At 36.9% G+C, this 22,916-nt stretch overlaps 1 protein-coding gene and 1 long non-coding RNA gene across 4 annotated transcripts in view; one reads left to right on the plus strand and one right to left on the minus strand.

The window, feature by feature from the left end:
• Positions 1–22,916, plus strand: part of sh3pxd2aa (SH3 and PX domains 2Aa) — a 143,733-nt gene that overhangs the window by 111,691 nt on the left and 9,126 nt on the right. For 2 of the 3 annotated variants that reach the window (XM_015347564.2, XM_006630757.3), the window contains 6 exons: positions 4,321–4,434; positions 9,061–9,144; positions 17,023–17,140; positions 19,001–19,329; positions 21,276–21,325; positions 22,179–22,298. In XM_015347564.2, coding sequence (XP_015203050.1) covers positions 4,321–4,434; positions 9,061–9,144; positions 17,023–17,140; positions 19,001–19,329; positions 21,276–21,325; positions 22,179–22,298 — 815 coding nt within the window. The remainder of the gene's footprint in view (positions 1–4,320; positions 4,435–9,060; positions 9,145–17,022; positions 17,141–19,000; positions 19,330–21,275; positions 21,326–22,178; positions 22,299–22,916) is intronic. The other variant, XM_015347566.2, reaches the window with a different exon arrangement.
• On the minus strand, positions 11,097–17,113 carry LOC107077399 (uncharacterized). Its single transcript, XR_001478437.2, has 2 exons — positions 17,003–17,113; positions 11,097–11,141 (listed from the first exon to the last, which is right to left on the minus strand). It is a non-coding gene; the product is annotated as an uncharacterized lncRNA (long non-coding RNA).

The raw sequence follows: 22,916 nt of genomic DNA on the forward strand, positions 1-22,916 counted from the left end.
CCTGAAGCCATTTCTCTATCTCTCTGGACAGCAAGTGACTTGAGCTTCTCTATCCAGGCGTCCAGTGTAGTGATATACCCATGAAGAATGTTTGTTATGGTAACCAGATTCCTTCAGTGTCATTTGCTTGAGCCAGTAAGCAGTGAAATTGTAAAAGTGCCAGATTCCCTGATTTTTCTAGGTCATGATTCCTGTTTCTAGTGCTAGAGAGTGTGTTCCTATTTTTGAAATGGAAAGTATTTTTATATGCCAGCGTTATTTTTATTTTCAGTAGTTTTTACTCTAGAGGTAATTACTCAATTAATTTCTATTTTGCAAAGGTTGTCCTTCTGAAAATGCTAGTTGGAAAACACTGTCCATATTAGATGGTTGGTGTTGTCACAATAAATAGAACATATTCAAAATTATTTTTTGGGGGGATGGTTTGAAGCAAGGGTTTTATGTGATTGTTTCTTTAGTTTGTAGTTTCCAATATATTGTATAATCATATTTTCCCTTCTGTCTTTGATATTTGAAGATATGGGTCTAAACAGCCTATTGAATTCACATAGAAGTCACTAAACTGACATTTTAGCTGTTAATTAATTGTATTCTTTGTAATGCACAATATGCAATACATAAGGTCTATGAAACTACATAATGCAATGGTATATTATTTGGCAGTGAATCACAGCAATTAAAATGCACTAATATTGAAAATTTTAACCTCCTGTCCCATCAACTTTCAACTGGTTGCCCATAACATCAGGACAAAGGGACAAAAAGTACTAAAACAGGCAATATTTGGGGGTTTGTGTTGATTTTGTTGTGTTGATTGTGTTGACAAAAGGTTGATTTTCGTTGCTGTTATGTCATTCTAATTAATTCCTACACCCCAACATCTATACTTTCTTTGTGCAGTCAGGACAAGGAATCTGAGAGCCAGTCCTTTTTTTGTAACCCCACCCGGTTGTGCCTGTTGGGAACTACAGTATGACAGGATTCCTGTAGTACAACCATTTACATGGTGTTCTTGATAAATGTGCAATGTGATGTACAGTATGTGCAGTAACATTTTTTGTGCATAACAAGGGTTTTTGCTGCTTTTGGCCTTCTTCATCTCGATAGTTTATCTGTTTCTAATGTTTTTGGCCCATTTCTAAGGTGAAGGGAATTCTGGCCATTTCAAAATAAAATCTGAAGCCAAAACAAAAGGAGTGCTGTGTTACTATTCCTGCCGTTGTAATTTTGTGAATATTACACGTATGACATATTTAAACTTGAAATGCTCCGCCTAGATTGTGTCTCTCTGTCATCCTTGCTGGGATATTTTCATTTGAATTTCTGCAATTTGAGTAAAACTTTCTTATCACAAGCACTGTATTTAGTTTTTTTTTTGTCTACTAGATAGTGTTTGCAGTTACATTAAAAGAGGTTTCAGTAATTTAATTAGTGTACGTTAAAACCAAGCCGAAACAGAAGAATCTTATGTTTCAAGACCAAAATAAAAACTCCAAATATTTCCTTTCTTCTGACAACAAAGTCGGAGGTATTCTTGGCCGTTGTTGGCATCCACGTTTTGTCTTCAGGCCATCAGCATCAGGTGAGGCTCATTGGTTGCACTGGGTTAGATGGGCCAAGCTGATGCTTTTAATTGATTTCTAACAAATGTAGAAAGATTAATTGAAAGAAATCTGAATTCCATCAAATGGAATGTTTTTAGCCTCTCCCTTCTGGCATTGTGTTTTGTCCCTTGTGGTTGGAGCAGGTTGTTTATATAGTGGGGACAATATTTATGTTTGACCTTTTGTCTGTCTCCAATCAGACAGATCGGAGGAAGGGGTTATTTTGCTTTTGAACTCATTTTTGGAAGTGTTTTAACAAAATAACAATACACAAGTTTTGTCCTCTTGAAAAATGTTTTTATACATTTAAAACACAAACAGGAAAAATAAGTCTGGTAGCCAAACTAATACATACAGTATATGATATGAAAGTTAACTTTTAATTCTTGACAACGTTAATCATTATGTTTTATGTAGTTTCTTATTGTAAAGAAAAGAAAAATAATACATTCTTCAGCTTTTTTTAAATAAATTGTATCTTTAAATTATTGTTTCTGTGCCGTAGTGTAAGTAAATGTTCAGCATCTGACTTCAGTAGAGCACAGGTGTGTGTAATGTCCAGAAGACAGCAAATAAAGTATCACTTATCAACAATGTGCTAAATTAAAAATAACATAGACTTGATCTTTTAAATATTATGTTCAAATGGGCCTTTGAGCTGTATCCTAGGCTTTTTATTGGATATTTAGATAGGTTTTTATCCAAATACAGAGAAACACAGCTGTTCACAGCAGTTCAAGTTCTCTATACAAGGAACCTGTTTCAAAAAGAGAAAAATATTTTAAAAAACAAATTAAGTGGGCACTATATTACACTGGATGTTGGTTATAAACAACAAGTACAACAGTGCCAACTAAAGTTTATGTAAAGTCTCCACTGTGTTGATAAGTTACTGTTTTCATCTTGCTTCATAGGTGGTTTTTAAATTAGCTTCAAAAGTAGTTACAAAACAGTGCACAGTTTGTTAATAGATTCAATGAGAAAACAGAATGCAATTGGCACCCAGCAGAGGTCACTATGCTGTCTCGATGTTTCGACAATTTATGTCCTTAATGCCTAGCTTGCATGGATTGACAAGCCATATCGCTGCATGAAGGCATTCAGTGTCCACTCCTCAGTGGTTCCAGATGTATACAAACTAAATGTAATTTCTTTTTTTATAATACTTCAGAAGCCAAGTCTAAACACCTGGGCCCTTTGCAGTTCCACTATTCACCCCCCTGTACCAATCCAATTCACAGTCGCCACCCGTTCAGCTCTGAACTTCTACTCCTTTATGAATCGCAGTCTAAATATCCTGCCCCCCCAGTTGCTGTCTCTGGGGACATCCAAGATTCCCCACTCGAAATATTTTCTTCATATAATGTTTGAATAGCTTTGCCACTGTCTGAAGGCTCTGCTTGATGAACACATTTCTGAGGGTGTCTCCGTTTTTTTTTGGAGAAATGTCTGTTCTCTCCAAGCTGAGGAATTTTTCATTTATGACTTGAGCAGATGTCTCTGTTTCAGACTTATCTCTGGGGGACTGACATTTTTGTCCTTGTGCTTTTCGTTTTCCAGGCCATTTCCCTGTCGAAATGTGAAGAAGACAAACAAAAATAAACACATAAAACGAAGTGTGAATAATATCTTGGCCATTCCATTAATAACTGTAAGCACATTTATAAAACACGTGAGTCCTTGGAAAATCTTAGGCTGGGTGCCTAGCAAATAACTTTAGCAAAAATACCAGTTCTTAGCCTTTTGCTGTATCAAGGCTTAGTCTTCCCCAACCAACACAGATGATAGAGGAAATGCCTGTCTCTGGGAACCACTTTATTCAGGGAGCCTTTAGCAGAAAGGGAAGCAGGCTTTGTGTAAATGGCTTTCTTCAGAAATAGTAAAAAAAATAAGGAAAGATTCTGATTTCTCATTCATAGAAGAGAAAGGGTTGTTCTTTTTCTCATAAAATAGAGCAATATGAAGCAAGCAAATACCTCATATACTTACTGTTTGTAATTCACAAGGCACTTATCTGATATATACTGTATATATACGCTGTACTGTACTGTATATTTGTACACAGAATGAAAACACATAAGATATCTGATAAGTCTGGGACATATAAGTTACCTGTATTATGGTGGAGGCAAATTAACAAAATTAAATTAATTATTGTCCATTGTCACCTGCTGTATATCAATGTAATTAAGGTTTCTGAGAGGCTTAAAACACATTGCCTGACTGTCTCTTTCCCTTAAAGAATTGATTCTTTAAAAAATAAATTTTAAAAAAATGTTGAGGTGAAATAAGTCTTGCTCTTTCACTCCATAGTTTTCAGTGTTGTGAGCCACGTGAAGCATAAGAATATAGTGTAGTCTTCAGGGCTCTTTATGAGTGGAAATGAGATCAAGCTATGAAGGTCCACAAGGGGTTTCCCCATTTAAAAACAAATAAGTCCAAATACTTTTAAAAAGACATTTACAAAAGAGATACTGTATCTTGGCCTTTTCAGCTTTACTGTGGTTTGTAAGTGTCCTTGTGGAAAACAAAAGTACTGCTGACTGATTTATTTTACACAGTTATCACTGAACTGACAAGCTTGTACATTTTCCAATGGGTTTTATTGCTGTAAGCTCTTTTGGTGCAGCACAGTGCAGACAAAAGTAGACTGGTCACAACAGATTCCAGTTGTCTTTTCGGAATGAAAGGACTGAAGTAAATTTCAATCTTGCAGGTTGGTGGTTTGTGAGCACAGCGGAAGAGCAGGGATGGGTACCGGCGACGTACCTGGATTCCCAGAATGGAACAAGAGATGATTTGGAGCTGAGCACTTCTAGGACTGGAGAAGGTAGGAACTTTAATTAAACAAATCCCAAATCCAATTATTCTCTTTAAGGTTTTTAATTTTTCCTTTACAAAAAACAATGAATCCAAATGGCCTTTTGCAGAACCTACCTAACACTGATTTTGTTAACAGAAACCAAATTAGTAAATGGAATACAATTTAGCTAGTCTGCACAATATTTTGTCACAGATAAGTAGGCTTTGGAGTAATGACCCCAATGTATTTAAATATTATATATAAAAACTAACAAACTAGAAACGATAATAGTCAAGATGACATCATCATCAGGACAAAAACTAATGGCAGCTTCAGTTTAACTGTCCAGCCCAAGCAGTAGAATATTACAGGTTATGAAATCATCCAAGAACAATTTTTGAGAAGAAACATGCCAGCATATCTGGATTTAATCATAATCACCAGAAATGTTTTCTAGACAGACCCGGACACTCTGAGTTGTGTTCCCTTGGGATTCAGATTGAAGCCAGGAGATGATACAATAAAATTTCATTTCAGAGCCCGGCTGAGTGTTTCTATGTGCAGACAGTTCATCTCCAAGAGAAAACCCATTAAACCCCTGTATTCTCTCTTGAGATGCATTCTTAAGAATGTGATAAACTGTACAGTGCAATCTTGACATTACTGAGAGATTTTTTGGAGATCATCTTTGCATGGCAACATGCTCAAACTAAAACTGTTTTAAATTGTTTAAGGATTAGTTTATTCACATGAGATTTCTTCATCAGTCCTACTATATATCATTTTATAATATATATCAAGTGACCATCTTTGTGTGTGGCAGGTGCACTGACAAGACATAGGTGAATTCATCAGTTATTGTGCTGATTAACATTTATGATCAACGTGAGTTGCAGGTTAATAGCCATGCGGCCATCATTGGAAGCAATATAAAGTGTACATCTGTGATGCATATTTTGCACCAGATTGTTGTTGCTGTCTTGTGCCCTCAGGAAGTGCTGCAAATCTGAGGACTTGATCTATGCAGTGCTGTTAAGTTAGTTTGCCATCAATCCTTACAAGTGGAGTTCAGGAGCAACTACTGTAGATGCCTCTGCCAAGACCATAACACTTGAACCTTCCTATTGATTGATCTGTTGTATACAACAATTAGCTTATAGCTCTGCACACACAATAACACTATCTCTGACAATCAAAATGATCTACACAAAATCCCACTAATAAAGGCTTGACTCCACTGCTCGTGACTTAGTCTAGCCTCCAAAATAACAGTGGTGTGGAAGTGATAAATGGGGCATTTTTGTTCCTCTATTTTTGATCTCATCGCTTGTGGCCATCATAAGTGTGTAACAGTCAGTCATCAGTTAATCCAAAACTGCGCCCAAAATGTCATTTTAATGAATGTTCGTCTATTTATGGAGTATCTCTAAACTGTATACTGATAAGGTGATACATTTCTTTTGATGCTCAATATGCATAATTAAAAATGTAAGATGTTTTGGAAGTTTATTTTCAGTTTTGAAAATAAGAGTTTTGTTTCATTTTCCCGGTACCAAAATCAGATTTTTAATGCTAGGGCGGTTTGAACCTTTTCCATTATAAATACTTGATAATATGGACCCCATGATATTTATGGATGATTTCCAGTAGCTGAAGAGCTAATGGCAGGAATCTTCACAGATCCATAAAGAAAGGGGGGAAATAACACATTCTTCTATCCAGACTGTGGCAGATGGAAAGAAAGCTGGAGTAAAAAAAAGGGATTTATAAATGGATTACCGGCCTTTCTCTGTCATTGAGGTTTAATAAGACCATACAATTGCCAGCAACACATGGCAACTTGCATGCAATTGCTCAGCTGTGCTTTAAATGTCGATAAACCATTTGCAGCTGCAACTGCTTCAAGGTAATTCATTGTTATTTTTTTGTGATCAGGAGCCAGACTGAGTTTTGATAGGAGCAAACTGCAGCTCTCTTTCATTCCGTCAGTGCTAGAATCTCCTGCATCCATCTTCTGCAGAATGGAAAAAGCTTTCTTGTGTCCTTAATGCTCTGTGGTTTCCCCCCAAATGCCCTTTCTCAGTGGCACCACCAGTTTTATATCAGGGATTCTCTGCATTAGTGTTATGTCTGCAGTCTAGCACATTGCAATCTCTGGCTATTACTTTTTTCGCTGTAATACATTTCACTGTAAGTAAACCAAAAGGACCTTCTGTGTTTGTCATTAAGGAGTCTTTTCCTCTGTGGATTACCTATCTGAGATATCGCTTATGGAGGGCAAGGAGGAAAAAAGCAACATTAAAATGAGTTTGTTCTGTCTTTATTCATAACAACTATTTTTTTCCCTTAATTCCCTCACTGTGCATATTAGTATGCCGAATGCCATTTGGTTTTCCATCAAGCAGAAGTATAAACAACAAGGGTCGAGCATTTGAGAGCAATTTTAATGTACTTCAGTGTTTTCTTGCCTGAACAGCAGGGAAGATTTCTTTGTCCATCCTGGAGTTAAAATGGTTGAATGTTAAATTTTATAGCATTCTGTATGCTGGAACGTAGAGTGCTTTTCTGAATTTTAAAAAGGATAATAATGTCTACTTTGCGCTGATAAAGAAATACGAAGCAAACATTAGAAGCAAAGCCTGATCTACCAGTTTTGGACTGCAGTCAGATCTGTCATGCTGAAAAGGGGACTTAATACTTTAATACATTTCAAATTAAATATCCACAGTGTAGAGTACATTAAATGTTCAAACATTTTGTATGTGTTCAAAAGGTAAAACTAACTTATTTTAGACCCTTTTTAAAGTAAATGGGTACACTTTCTATTTTAATTTATGTTGGCTGTTGGCCAAAACACAGAAACCAGCATTCTCTCTCTCCAGTTTTTAAAGCAGATACTTACTGGTGTATTTATTTTTCTGCTTGTATAGTGTTTTTTTTTCCAAAGTAAATATTTGGCCTCAGGTTATCAATTTAAGTATACAACCTAATTTTTGTTAACAAACGTTTGCAGTATGTCACACTGCAAAGATTGGAAACCACAATATCTTTGCTCACCAAGAATGTTTTATTAATTTAAAAACATTCATAATAATTACACCATAAACATTAATTTCAGTCAAATGGAACAAAATATCCCTCCATTTAAAAAATGAGTCAGGATCACACAGTTGGGACAGACTGTGTTTTAGTGATATGTCCAAAACGACTTCAAGTCCAAAATAAAAGTGAGAATCCAGGCCAAGAAGTAACATCAACACATCGGAAATTTCAGACAGCTAAGGATTGCTAATCAAAGGGAGGGGTCCATTTTTTTTGGAGGAACAGAAGGATAACTTAGGATGAATGATGCTTAGCACACCAGTTTTTAAGTCTGTTAACCTTTCCAACCTTAACTGTAAACTTCAAGTCTAAATAGACTTATTTGTATAAGAGTCTCACATGGCAGATGATCTGTGATCAACAGGACAATAACTTGGACTTGGACATTTTCAGACATGGGTATTTGTCACTGCTGATCCTCCCAGACAGATTCCCACAGCAATACAAGAATTGTTTGTCACTGTGATTAGTATTTATGTGACTGGTCTGTAAAGGCACCCTGGAGCTCAACTACTGAATCCTTCTCTTACTGTATATGTGTTTAAGTGCCACATTTTATTTCCCAAATCATCCTGTGATGGAGAGGGTTTAAAGAACATTAATAGTGCAGCTCTTCACAGAGAAGCCATAATGAATATTTTTACTGTGATTTGTTTTTAATGTGATGGGAACTGAGAGCTGGAAGCCCGACCCATTTTTCTGTGGGTTTTTATGTATGCATTTATAGATATATCATTTTTACGTATTTCTTTTCATTATTTTTGAAGAAACTATTCTTTTTGTATATTTACTTTTTTATTTTTTTGAAAGTTGCAATGTCTAGATTAAAATAGCTATCAAACTTTTATTATATAATTACACAAAAGATCCCGTTGATCACTTCACAAGAGATAAAGTAATTATTTTGTTCCCTGTCATTAGACTGTGATGGCAGATGTGAAAGGCATTTTACACTTACATCTTTACTGTTTCATCAATCTAACAAACCTCTAATTCTCATCAGAGTGCTGCATTGTAATGAAAAACCGCAAGGTGAAGCTTTTTCTAAATTTTAAGTGGTATACAACAATGAAAACCCTTTGAGGATATCAATGAGTGTTCAATATTTTGAGAGAATCCTATTCATGACCTTAGACCAGGACTAATCAATTGCAGTTTTAAGCTTTGTTATAAAAAATATATTCAGAATGAACTGAATTATCAAATTAATCACTAATTAGGGCTAGCAATGGTGTTGGAATGAAGGAAAAGTTCAGCATTGTAGACCCTAGAAAAAGGCTGCCATGCTTGGTATACTGATGGTTGGACATTTTTAAAACTAATTAAATCCTCACAATTCTTGAACTCAAAGGGTCAACATTGTATTTCGCCCATTTTTAGGCATCACTCTTTATCTTTTCACGTAACGACTGTTACTATTAACCCTTTCAAGTCTGCCATATTGGTTTTGTCTCTTGTTTATTTTTACCCCCCCCCCCCCCCATTCATTACTCATGTTTTTTTCCCCCATTTGTCTCATATTTCTTTTTCATCGTCATCCGTGCTCACTAGTCACTAAGAGGCGCAAGGCTCACCTGAAGAGGCTGGACCGGCGATGGACGCTGGGGGGGATTGTCAACCGGCAGCAGAGTCGAGGTGAAGAGAGACGTAGGCCTCACTTCTCTCCACCCCACCCCACCCCACCCCGTTTCCCCATCCCCCATCCTTCTGCATGCACGGCTTCAGAGTGTGAATGTCCATGTTAGCAGTAAAGCCTTTGTCACACTACATGACTCGACACGACTTCTAGTCGGAAAACATGTCAAATTTAACAACTGCAGTTGCCGAATCTCACTGCCTTTTCTGTCCTAGACGGTGTCTAATTATATGACTAGGAATTGCAGGGGGTGACTAATTACACAATTTCTTCACGACTTTTCATCATGGTTCCAGATATCATATTACACTGCAAAAGTACCGCGATGTCGCCTCATTTTGGCAGCCAATCAACGTGGAGCACAAGTAAACAAACATAAAACATCAAACAGACATTTGTGCTGGCTCCAAAGTTTGATGAGCCTCTCCTCCATTTGCACAGTCCAAAACACTTGCTCTCCTTCTTTCCTTGCAGCCACATTGTATGCATTGTACTTCTGGTTGAGTGCTCATTGGCTGTTGATTGTCACAGACACAAGAGCCCACCCCTGCGACTTGCAATTCGCTACGAGAAAATGTGTTTGATTTTGTCAAAGCGAGTCGCAGAGAGTTGTAGTGGCTATTATGAGCACTATGACTTAGTCACTGGGGGTGTCACACTACACACCTGACGGTAACGAGCGCGCACTGCGACGCTCTACAACTCGCTGTGATTTTCTGACGATTATGTAAATCAAGGCTACGACTGAAAATTCTAGGAAAAATCGTGTAGTGTGAGGCCGGCTTTAACAACAACCATGCTCCTTCCTTATATGTGTCTTGCTTAAGAGTCAGGGGACCACTCTTGTGAGAGCTAGAGAACATCAGATGACCGGGTCTACTTTTTAACTCTGGCCTAGATTTTATTTTATAGAAAGCAGTTGCATGCACAGAAAGGTCTGTAAAAAGTAAAAGGAAAACTCAGGGAAAAGGGATAGAAAGAAGAAAATTTGTTTTGTCAAATCAGATTCAGGAGAATGTTCATAAGACCTATACCCACCTAATTTAAAAACAACGCTTGTAGCTAAAAATGTTAATGAATGAACACGGACAAGTGGCTCCCCTGAAGCCACAATTAACTTGGAAATGGCAGCTACGTTAATTTTGCAATTTTCGGTTATTATGCAGTTGACCTAAATTCCTCTCACATGGAATTGATGAAGTTTCAGGTTTATTTCTTGCCAAAAATATGTGAAATTATTACAAATTGCTGAGAATATCCAAAGTAATGATTTAATCCAGTTGCTCATTGCTTTCTGGGGAAAGGGGCATGTACTTGACACAATGTATTTTAAATTAATATAAAGCCTTAATGGGGCATCATGGCAGAGCAGTGGTTCGCGTTGCTGCCACACGGGGCTGGGAGCTTGGGGGCAGTTCCTGGGGTGCTATCTGTGTGGAGTTTGTAAGTTCTCCCCATGTTCACTTGGGTTTCCTCTTGGTACTCCAGTTTCCTCCCAGAGTCCAAACACATACCAGTAGGTTAATTGGCTTCCAGTGTTTGTGTCCATCTTCCCTGCAATGCACTGTCATCCTGCGTAGGGTGTATCCACGCTAGATAAAGCAGTTAGAAAATGGATGGATGGATAAAGGTTTATTAGATTTCTTTGCAGGTTTTAATATACAAAAACAGGTTTCAACATTTGAAGTATGGAAAGCAGATATTTAAATAACTGTTATTTGAGCTAGTGAGGGTGACAGCATTTTAAGAGAGCATTAAAAAAGCAGGCCCAATCCATCTGTAAACAAGAGCTTTATGCATTATTCATTTACGTCAAACCTGAGGACACACGGATTATCTCTCTTAAAGTGGTTCTCTTTACATGTGAACTGATTGGTGGCTTTCACAGTATACTGCACAGGAATCCCACTGGGTCAGTTCACATGGCTAATTTAAATGTGCCCCCCCTCAACATTTCTTCTTCTTTTCCTGGCGTTGAGTGAAAAGCAGGTGGTCCCTATAAAGTAAAAAAAAAACTTGACATATAATCCCCAAAGATATTTTTCACAAGACTTTAAAATTCATAAGTAATAAAAAGACACATAAAATAAAAAGGCCATGTTTGCATTTTGCACACATTAAAAATAGATTAATGCAATGGGCTTACAAATTTGCCAAGAATCACTGCCCTTTTGAGTAACATTAGCTTTTATAACAGGTAGTTTTTGAGATGTAGTTTTGTTTCCCTGTAATATGGACAATGACAACCTCATTCTTCAGCCCTTTTTAGCTTGTTAGGAAATTGAGTTTCCGGTGGTTTGCTTCTGCTTTGTTGGAACAAGTGAAAGTAGAATAAGAGTTGAAAGCATTACCTAACTAATTTGAAACTTAGAATACAGCCCTGCATAATCAGTCTGGCACAATGCAGAACTCGCAAATCAAACAGGTCACAGACGTTTGGGAAAAAAGCATGCTTAGTAAATGCATGGAGTTTGTAATACCCAGTAAGATAATTTGCTATGGCTGTTTTAAATCAGCATGTCAAGCTCCAGGTGGCATTCATATGTGTTACTGTATGTGTTGTTTACTATTCTCTATGAAAACATACTGGCAGGGATTAATAGAGTATTTCGAAATGTCCATCTTTACCCCTTTCAAAAATAGCTAAACATAAAAATGATTTTTTCAATTTGCTGTTAGAGAATAATCACAATAATAACATTGTTTAAAAGCCAAATTCTGAAGTAAAGCAGAAACAACTCATGTTTTTCTCTTCTGATCTTTAAGTCTAATTGCCCTGGTGTTGAAATACACTCTGGCAAAGATATAGTAGGGCAAGGCATTTGTTCATTTTCACAAAACGCCCAGCAAAGTTTTCATGAGCTAATGATGTGCCATTGGAACCGAGTGGTGGAAAGTCCACAGATTTCTGTGATCTTCTGACTGAAGGGACATAAAACGTATGTTTCATTACTGTTGAATCTGCTTGAATGCGTCACCTAACAGACATTACCCTTTATTAAAAAGGAGAAAAATCAGCAGTTTTGGTGCTCTGAAGTCTATTTAAAAGTGCCTAAAGTTTATAGGGCACATATCTTGAGCGAATGAGAGAGAAACAGCTGGTACAAATTTGTAATAATGTTCAGACTGGAGATTTTTAGGAGCTTTACAATGATAATGAAGAGAGGTGTGGATAGGTAGCTGCCATTTCTTGACTGTCGACCCCAATAAATTTCTTGGAATATCACATTGTGTGATGCATCCAGTTAACAAACCAATGGGAGAAGTGTTTATTTATTACCTGTTCTTAACTCCTGTAGTTAGCTAAGTTGTAAAATGCTATTTTTTTTCAAGGAGGCAGATAAAACAGACGGGGAAGTGAAGACATTTCAATTCCAGCTCACAGTTGCTGCTGGCAACTTTGACCACAGAGTATGAAAACAAATGTCTTCTGGATGTAAGAGACATTTTCCACCATAGAAAATAATCCAACCATGAAAATACTGCTGATGTTCGGAAAATTATTTATACAGGATTTTTTTCCTCTTTTTTCTGTCTTGCGGTCAGGAAGATGAGAAAGTTTGCTATGTGCCAGTTCAAGCATGTTTCGTCTTAACATGAAACCTATTCAGAATTTCCCCTTTGGAAAACATTCCTAAAAAGACAAGGCAGAACTGAAAGCACAGGGATTCCAAGGTCAAACTGTGCTCCTTGGTTAATCTAAAGTCTCTTTTGTAAAATAATAGGGGGAGAAAAACTTTATACTGTAGATGTATATATATATAACCTGTTGTGCCAGTAAGAAAAGAGTGCACTACTGTAATTTACTTTAGTATTTTAATTGTCCCATATTATCTCACACAAAACTATCCAATTTAATGAAGAATAAATAGAATTTGGAAGAAAATAGAAAAAAGGCCATCCCGAAAGGTACCTGGTTCAATTGCAGGTTGAGATTTGTGTTAGAGCCTTGGTCACCAGCTGCATACTGTATGGCTAGTGATCCAGGCCCTTGAGGAAGTTATTGTACCGTACATCACAAGCTGACTGTGACCAGGACACCCCAAGTGACAGCATGCAGTTGGCAAAGTGCTGCCAGGGCAGGGTTGGATTAGATAGCCAGCTAGCTCTTGGCTTTCCAGCCCCTGTGACTTCACAGGTGTCTGTGGACTTGTAGGGAAGTCAGTAAGAAATACATTGATCTTTCAGCATTTCACATTAAACTGAAACTGTAAATGGCTCGATGGACTGAGCATTTTTCTTCCTGTGCAATGCAGGAGTTGATGCTAAATGAGCTGAGACACAGAAACAATTGGCAATCATAAATTGGGTAGGAATTAAACATGTCCAATCATTGCAGTGCTGTGCTAAGAACAGTGGGGGTTTTAGCTTTTAAGTGCATTGTCTACGTGTTTCATGGTGATGAGATTTGAAATGTCTTTTTCATTAGCTGTTTTAACTGCAATGGTTAGCATAAAGCAAAAATGACATCTAGGCAGACAAAAACAAGAGAAAATTATACCACATCTGTAATGGGATATGCAACAATTGTGGAATTAAATTACAGGAAAGTACAGATACTGTATAAAGTCTCCTCCCAGGCCTCATTTTGTTTGATGTAGATAACGCTTTGGTGTGGCTGTAATTCATTACTGTCGTGACATGGCACAAAGTGCAGCACCAGATATAGATCTTCCTGAGAGGGAGTAAAAAGTAAATATTATTATATCTGCCTTTGCTGTCTTTTTTCAAAGGCATTTATTTCTGCAAACTGTGGAGATAAGGGATGATGGCTTGTATATTAGAGGGTTGAATTTAAAACTGCACAGGAACAGCATAAATAGAGGTTGAAGAAACTATAACAACTTTTCCCCTAGAATAACAACATTTCCCCTTAACTTTACTATTTACAAAGAATTTTTGGGGTATTACATGTTTATTCGCCAGTTTATTAATTGCAACAGGTGCTCATACTTGCAATTTTTTAAGTTGCAAACATCCTAACAACCTGTGACTTAAACTTTATTCGTTTGGACATTTCATCTACCACTTTCTAGAATTAATGTCCAATGATCTTTAAAAAGCTTTCTATGACCAAATCAATAAATTAACCGAATACTTATCATTCGGACAATGTGGTCAGTTACAGGGTGCTGGTTCTTACATATGCAGTATTTGATTTTTTCCTCTGCAGTGGCATCAGATTGGTACTGTAGATATTCCTTTGTAATTCAGATTTTAATGATTGTTCGCTTTCTTGATTTCAAACTTTTAAGTCTCAAACTTAACTGTCTTTCATGGAGTAGGGAATACATGAATGATGAAATGTTAGATGAGTACAGGGTTGATGATAGAGATATTGTGTTTTAAGTGAACGTGGTCTCATTTTTGCACATTTTTCTTTCACAAAAAAAATTAAAATCTGCAGGGAGGTTCTAGGTGCTTCATATTATACAATATTAGAGATCTTACTATTTTCTAGTTTATTGTAATTCTGGGTAATGGTGCATGCCATTTCTTGATATCACCATTTGTTTTCTTTAAATAAAGAGGAAGGTGATAAAGCTGAATGACACCTCAGACCAGACAAGTGAAGCAAAACAGCGAAATCGAAACTGGATAGGTGAACATCACAAGTTGTTAGATTACACTGTGTACTTTAGATATCTTTGCAGGGAATAAGCATATGCCACAGTCAAATGAAGTTACAAATACAGAATTTGGAACTGTTCTTTTGACTAATATTTGTAAAATATAAGCTCTTTCCACTACTTTGGTGCTTTTTAATTGTTTTAAGACATGAGACCAAAATAATTTTAACCTAGCCAATTAGTTACAAAAATGTGTACACTATGTTAGTAATTGATATTTTGTTTGGTTGTAGCAACAGTCATTGGTAGATTAATCCAAGAGAAGTCTCAATAAAGCTAGGAAACGTAATGAATTTAGCTGCTCACAATTTCCTTACAATTGTTATCAACATAAATTAGTTAAGAATGCATTTAGGTAAATCTTTTGCCAAAAATGTAGACTTGTTTTCTTGAAGGTGATCTTTTATATAAGGATTTTATCCTGTAATATTTGTATCCCTAGTCTTTGGACGTATGGTATTGTATTGTAATTTAATTACATTTATGTTTCTTAGATTATTTTTAAATTAAATCCTGTTTTTTTAGAGGTCCAAGAAGGATATCACCTACCTAGTTTCCAATCAACCATTTTGAGTTATGCAAGTGTTTTATAGATTGTGAGCACATCATCTTAGTGATTAAAAATGTTGTGATGCCATGGCCATGTCTGCTGAGCTTGCTGGGACAGTTGCAGAATAGTTTCTGACGGTGCTATCAGGTAGTATGTTTGCTAAGACTTTTTACCATATGATTCCAAAAGCATGATGCAAGTGTTCTTGTTCTTGCTGCTCTCTTTTCCCCTTTGCTTTTCCTTCTCTTCACTCTGCATAGGTTTTCTGATTAATAATTTGATATGCAGTATGACCATTTGTTATATGCTCTTTGACTGAGCTGAACTTAAGCAAATACCAATGTTTTTCTATCCTGCGTTGTCAAGTGGGCTTTGTCCATGTTTTTCAGCCTCAAATAATTTCCTTCAGTTTCCTTAAACTGGCAGGTGGACGAATGCTGGCTCTGTCTGGTCTTCAGGGAGATCAGAAATCTGGCCACTCCTTAACTTTAATTTGAGTAAAGAACTACCCTCCCCACCATGCATCTTCCCTGTGACATAATTTGACAGCCTCCCGAAGCCATGTGATGTATTGCTTTGAAATCTAATAATATTTTACTTGTGCCCCAGTGTCCAGCAGTCTTCTCCACCCTTGAGTAGACGACAAGGATTCATGTAAATGTTTAACTTATTCAAATCCACCTTCACAATACATTGCTGGCCAGGTATCAAAAGAAACACAAGAGATCATAGATCTTAGTTATTAGTCACAATATTTTAGTTTGCTTCATATGTTTTTCATCATACTAATGAAGATACAATTATTTTTTTCTCTTGATTTTTAGCATCTGGTCAGTGCTTATGTAAGGAGTATAGTCAGCTAGAATATTGTAACTAGCGTTATGAGTATTCTCTGTACGTACAGTATGTGTAACAGCTACTATAGGTTCTCTAGTTTCCATTTTATTTGAAATTGTTCAGAATTTTCTTCTCTGATTCACAGCACCTTTGTAAAAACTAGCCTGGCTGCTGGAAAGATAGAGATCTGCTTGTGCCTGCCTTCAGGAAATGTGCTTTTAGGGTTGTATCTACAGCAAGTGCTCAGTTGGTAAAGAAAAAAGCACTTACAAGAACTACCCAAGATGTACTGTAGGGACAATTGTCATGATTTTTTGTCTGTAGGTTTGTCAAATGCATTATGCTATCACCACACCAATATAAGTCAAACAGAAGGATCAACATGAAACAGTGCCACTCTAAAAAGCAGCCTCACTTGATGAGGTAGAACTGGGTACTTATCACTAATTTATTTGACTTAAACCTTTATGCAAAATAAATTACATTTCTACCCAATTATGCAGTTGTGTATTTTACTGGAGCAATTTGGTAAAATATTTTGGGTCGATTTAGATCTTGCTGAAGATCCAGAACCCTAACCTCTACTTCACATTACTGCTGACCTAAGTTAACTACAAGATGTTTTTTGCATTGCCATAATGCTTTGGATTCATGTACCACTTATGCATATTACATAAAACATACCATATGAGGTGTGAAAAATGGATGTAAATGCTGCTTTTTGGACGAATTCGTAAATAGGAGTTTCTTATTTGAATGCTAACAGGTGATTGATTTGAAGAAAGGAGTAAGGGAAAGTTGCTATACAGCAATTGCAGTCAGTAATAATATTATTTTTACCTTTCTCTTTCTTGCAAAAGAGGAGAAATACATCACAGTGCAGCCATACACCAGCCAAGGCAAGGACGAGATTGGGTTCGAGAAAGGGGTCACCGTGGAGGTCATCCAAAAGAACCTGGAAGGTTGGTGGTACATCAGGTGAGGCGTCCTTCAGATCAGTCTTTGTAAACATTCCCAGTCACTTTTTTTATCTGTATAGCTGTGCGCTTTATAGTTCGTAGATATGTGTGACATGGTTCTGTAGCCCTCTCATTTCTGCAGAAATTCTCCTGCACACCCTCCACTATGTCTCAGCAAACCATGATGAATTTCATGCACCTGGGGTCATAAAATGTTTGAAAGAAAATATCTGCAAATACACCACAGTGTTCATTTTGATTTTCACTTTTCACCGTCTCAGCTAAAGGAATGAAAACAGAAAGCAGCAGTGCATCACAATACTGACTTCTACTTCTACAGCAAGCGTCAGTCTCAGGGGTCAGCACTAAGATGTAATTTCTTTATGAAACGATGACGTTATATTGGGTATTATGTGAAACATTTGTATTACTGTGTATCAGAGTATTATAAAAAGATTATAATGTTTCAAAGATTCTTGCAAATTGTATCTAAAAATATTTATAAATAAATGTATTATTGCATACTTTATGCTGATGTTAAGCCTCTGCTTATGTATTGCAGTGTTTTAGCTTTGCCAAACTAAATTTGCGTTTAGTCTGCTAGAAATTGCACAAATCTCACTTTGTTTTCTGGAATGTGATACTGAGTACGGGAATTTTTTCTGTGTGGAGGTTGTGCTTAGGAGACAAATTACAAAACCAAAAATACATTATATTGACAGTGTAGCTTTTTACACCCTTCGAGATCCTAAATATTTAAAGCTGAGATAAACAAAAGGACATTTATTCCAAACATCAGCTCATAAGATTCTAGTGCACATGCCCATTAGCTGATTTCGCTTCTCCTTAACCATAATCATGATTCCTTCTGCATTGTTGTCTCCCCAGATACCTACTTTGAAATGAGCCCTCATTTCCTTTCCTTCGTGTATGCTTTCTCTCCTCAGTTTGCTCATCCCGGGAGTATCTCGAAGATGTAGAACTAAAAAGCAGATGTAGATCGTAATCAGAGTAGATGATCAAATGGAGAATATTTTCCTGTTTCTTCTCTTTCATGAAATATTCCCCTTTAGGTCACCTCACTTCTTTTGGTCCACAACAGTTTTTCTTTTGATGAGATCTGCAACAAACATCAACACTCTGCTTCTTTAAACTTACAGTGCATTGCAAAAGTAAAATAAGCATACTTGTCACATATAGCATATACAAAGAAGCATAAAAACCTCTCTTTGCTTCTCAGTATACTGTATATGATACATGGCACCTACTGTATTTGAGCTGTTGATGCAGGTATGGTACAGATTGCTTATTACTGTATCTTACCTGGGTCTGACAGAGGAAGTGATTGTGATACATTGTGTTGCAGCATTACATTGCTGGGGTTGCAAGGACATTGGCTGTGCAGAAACAATGTGCAGGAGGGATGACTTCTGGATTTTCCAGTGTTAAAACACTGTGCAATGTGTGTAAATGTAAAACATAGGAAACAATAGACATTTACTATTTCTTGTTCATGGCCTACATGTCTTTATAGAGACATTTCTCTTCTTTGTATATTCTCTGATGTCAATATTAAATTGTGTTAAAAACATACACACAGCACATATGAAAACTGTTTTTGGAAACATGTTGTCTTAGTTGCAGCAGAAATAAAAGTTTTCATAAGTACTAACATAAAGTGGAAAAAAATAGATTCACTAGAATTGGTTGTTCTGCTCATATAAATATTAGTCCTGTACAAGTACAAAAGCTGGTGCAGCCATTTTTCTTTGGTTTTAAAGTGGGCTCTTACATCCACTTTCTCTGAGGCAATGCTTGCTTACATTGATTGCAGCTTGATGTCCGCTGACTAACTAGTTGGCTTTGGTTCCTCCTCTAGGTACCTGGGCAAAGAAGGCTGGGCTCCCGCGTCATACCTGAAGAAGGCCAAAGACGACTTCTCCCCTCGTAAGAAAACCCTGACCGGCCCTGTGGAGATCATTGGGAACATCATGGAGATCAGCAACCTCCTCAACAAAAAAGCAGTGAGCGAGAAGGACGTGCAGACTGACAACGAGCCCGATGAGCTCCACATGGCCAAGAAGGAGATCAGCTTGCCCATCCCCTGCGATGAAAGGAGAAGCAGCGTCACCCTGCAGGACAGCAAGGGAAAAACGGAGCAGGGCTCTCCGGCTGTGGCCAGGATCGCCCCACAGAGAGCAGAGATCGGTGAGTCTGCCTAACAGCCATTGTTCAGGTCCCAGATTCTTTACAATGTTATGGTTGCCTCTTGTGACCTCTCTATTGTTGTCTATTGGTTTTATTTCAAGAATAAAGGGCTCAGTTACATGACCAAGCCTGTGATTTACCACATTAATCTACAGTGAAATTGTTTACTTGTCTATCTAGATGATGACTTATGGAAATTTCTAGACCTAGTAAAATTCTTTTATGGTTACCTCACCTCGCAGCCCTGTCAATCTGCACCATTGCAGTACTTGGAGGCTAACATCTACTTAATTGGTGTATTCACTTTGCTAATTATCAGTTCAGTAATTCATGAGTTGGTTGTATTGAAATTCTGTAATGGGTTTGGAAGAGGATTGGAATGGCCACAGATTGAGTATCCCTGGACTAGATTATTTTCCTTCATGATCAGAAATTTCCTCCAGTACCTTTAACTCATTATTTCTATTTCTATTTCCAAGTTTCCAAAGTTTCGGAACATTAAGTTTTCAATTTTTATTTTGATGTTAAGAGTTAGTAAATTATAAAGTTCTATATTCTGACATTTTGTACCCATTGTTTGTAGTTTTTAAGGAAGTCTGTGAGCTACAATTATACCTTGTATTACTGTATTACTGACAATTAGTGTCAAAGCTACAAAAGCCATTTGAAAATGACTACCTTTATAAGAAGACCTATTAGAGGCTTATAAATCCTTTTTTATATGCTTACTTTGCTCATACTATATAGTTTTGACTGGAATTATGAATTAATGCAGTCAGTGCCTGTGTCTTTTCCTGTATCTCTGTTAAGGTACACTTTATGTATTTCTTTTATGGAATACTATTCTAAAATGTTGTCAGTAATAAAGTTTCTCATCTATTAACTAATATACATTTAAACTTCAGCATGTTTAAACCTTGCATACATAATGATTTGTGTTGAAGTGTGCCGAAATCCAATTTAGAAAGAAAAGCTTGATTGATAATGGCTTTTAAGGACCAAGTTAATTCCCCTCCCTTTAATAAATCAACATCACAGGCTTCATTGTTAAGGGTTTTGGGTTCAAAGGATTTGGGACTGGTTCCATTACATATAACTCCCTAGCAGTTTCAACTGGCATAATGAGTTCTTTATACTTATGGAACAATAGCACAGATTGATGAAGTTTCAAATCAAAATTCAATACGGGCAATTTTTTGGGAAAGGAATTTAAAAAGTCTTTTTAAAGATGTTAATAAGGACCTCGTGAATATGGGTGCTAATGTCAAAACTTCAGTGTACCAGTGTACCAGCTGTCAATGGCTTGGTAACTGTAACAGTGTATTTATATTCTTACACTACTTATATAACTAGTTACACTGGAAAAGTATTCCATATCCTTTTCAATTAAAACAAAATCCATAAATGATTATCACTGAGATAAAGTCTGTACATATAAAAATGCTTGGTGTGTGGCACAGGGTGCAAAACAGGACTACGCCCAGGACAGAATGCCAGCCCATTGCAGAACACACCACTCACACATTGGAAATGACAATTAACCTGTAGAGACAGGATGTTTCTGCACTTTGGCAGGAATCTTCCATGCCCCCATGCCAGCCTTTGAGAATGTATAACCCTGGTTTGAAATAATACTGCCAAACTTCATTTCTACAAATAGAAAGAATGAAGTGAATATTTGATATACGCTTAATTTCATCACCCTTTCATAAAAAAATCAGCCATTAGTAAAGACGATAGTGTATAATTCTTCTTTTATGTTTTTCTGCTTGCAACTAAATTTGAAATGCTTAATTTACAGTCTTCTACGGTTTTAACATATTTTAACATGCTGTGATTGCTTGTTATGTACAGAAGGTTTTTGGCTCCTACATGATACACATGCAAAGTGCTAATATACTGTATAGTGCAAACATAGTTGTTGATGGTGTCTTTCTCCTTCCTAGGTTCTCCTAACCTGAGACAGAAACCCCCACCTAGGAGAGAGGCCAGCCTGGTCAGTGTTACTTACAGTATTCTTTTCACCTTCCATTTGTCACAACATGGCATTCCATTCCACTCATTTCCACTGTAGTTCATCAGTTCCAAGTAACTGTGAAGAAAGACTCGGCAATATCGAGTCATGTGGATTCTGGTAAAAAACACAATGCCTTACGCAAGCTGCTTGTGTGGAAATAATCAAGTTACATCTGGTGATACTTTCTGGCATTGGAATGGAAATGCTTTTCTTATAAGTGTTTTGATATTTACTTAAAGTTGTTTGTATATATTTGTTAGAGGGATGTGTTAAAGGTCAGGATTTATTTACATAAAATATCTGTTGCCATCATTTGTTTCTAAAGAGTTACACGCAGAAGAATGTTAACTTCACCCTAAATAAGGGTGTGGGAAATTGGTCAGGGTTCTGGACGCTCAACCGGAAGGCAGCATATTTAAATCCTGGTGGGGCACTATTGTTGAACCCTTGAGCAAGGTAGTTCACTCAGATTGCTCCAGTACAATTCCCAGTTTTATAAACAGGTATGAATATACTAGTTCAGGTGGGTAGCTGCGTCAGCATGCGTAGGCTGCAAAGGAACAAGTAATAGGTTTATTCCATGCTGAAAAAAAGAAGAAAGAGAACACAACGTTTCGGCCGTGGAGCCTTCCTAATATACTAGTGTAAGTTTCTTTGGAGAAAGTCAACAACCAAATAATAATAAATGTCTCTTGCTTCTGCTTAGAAATTATCCATTTATGGTTAATTCGTTTCTGAATATTTTACAAAAGCAAATTAATTTTACGTTTTAGTAAGCCTTGTAGATTCCATAATGGGCTCCTGAATCTTCAATTATCCTCCTCCTTCTCAGGGATTCCAGTTGCCAAAGCCTCCTGAGCCCCCTACTGTTGAAGTGGAATACTACACCATAGCAGAGTTCCAGTCATGCATATCAGATGGAATAAGTTTCCGTGGAGGACAGAAGGCTGATGTAAGTTTTTTAAACCATCTATGTTTTGCACATTCCAGCTATTTTTACCATTTTTGAATGAAGCAGTTGACAATTATTAGAAAAGTCATTTCTTTTCCTCCTGTCATGACTCAAGAGACCATTACGTCTATAACAAATGAACCCTTTTATTACTGAAAAAAAAGTCAAACAAGAAACAGGTCATTACAAAGTGAGGGAATTGAACTAAGGGTCACAGCGCTGCGAGGCAGCAATTCTAATCACTGCGCCACTGTGCCAAATCTACTGAATTAACTATATTAGTTCCATTTTCCCATTTTTTATTATAACAGAACCGTCCTGGATATGAATTAATCTTAATTTATACAAATCAATATTTTCGAGGAAAGAAACAAACTTAGAAACATCAACTGCTTTGCCCTGCACCTCAGGACTGACAAAGTGAAACTAATATCCCTTGTCAGATGTTTTAGTCAGTTAATGTTGTAGACTGTTTGGAAATTGGAATTGGTTAGTTTTGATGAACATAGTTTTACCGCTGTCACTCTCATTATGGGAGTGGTGAGAATGGTTTATATTTTCCTCTAGAATGTGCAGCATTAGAGTCTAACTTGCTAAAAGTCCCACAGCACCAACAGC

Source organism: Lepisosteus oculatus, chromosome 4, assembly GCF_040954835.1.
Source record: "Lepisosteus oculatus isolate fLepOcu1 chromosome 4, fLepOcu1.hap2, whole genome shotgun sequence".
Lineage (NCBI taxonomy): Eukaryota > Metazoa > Chordata > Actinopteri > Semionotiformes > Lepisosteidae > Lepisosteus > Lepisosteus oculatus.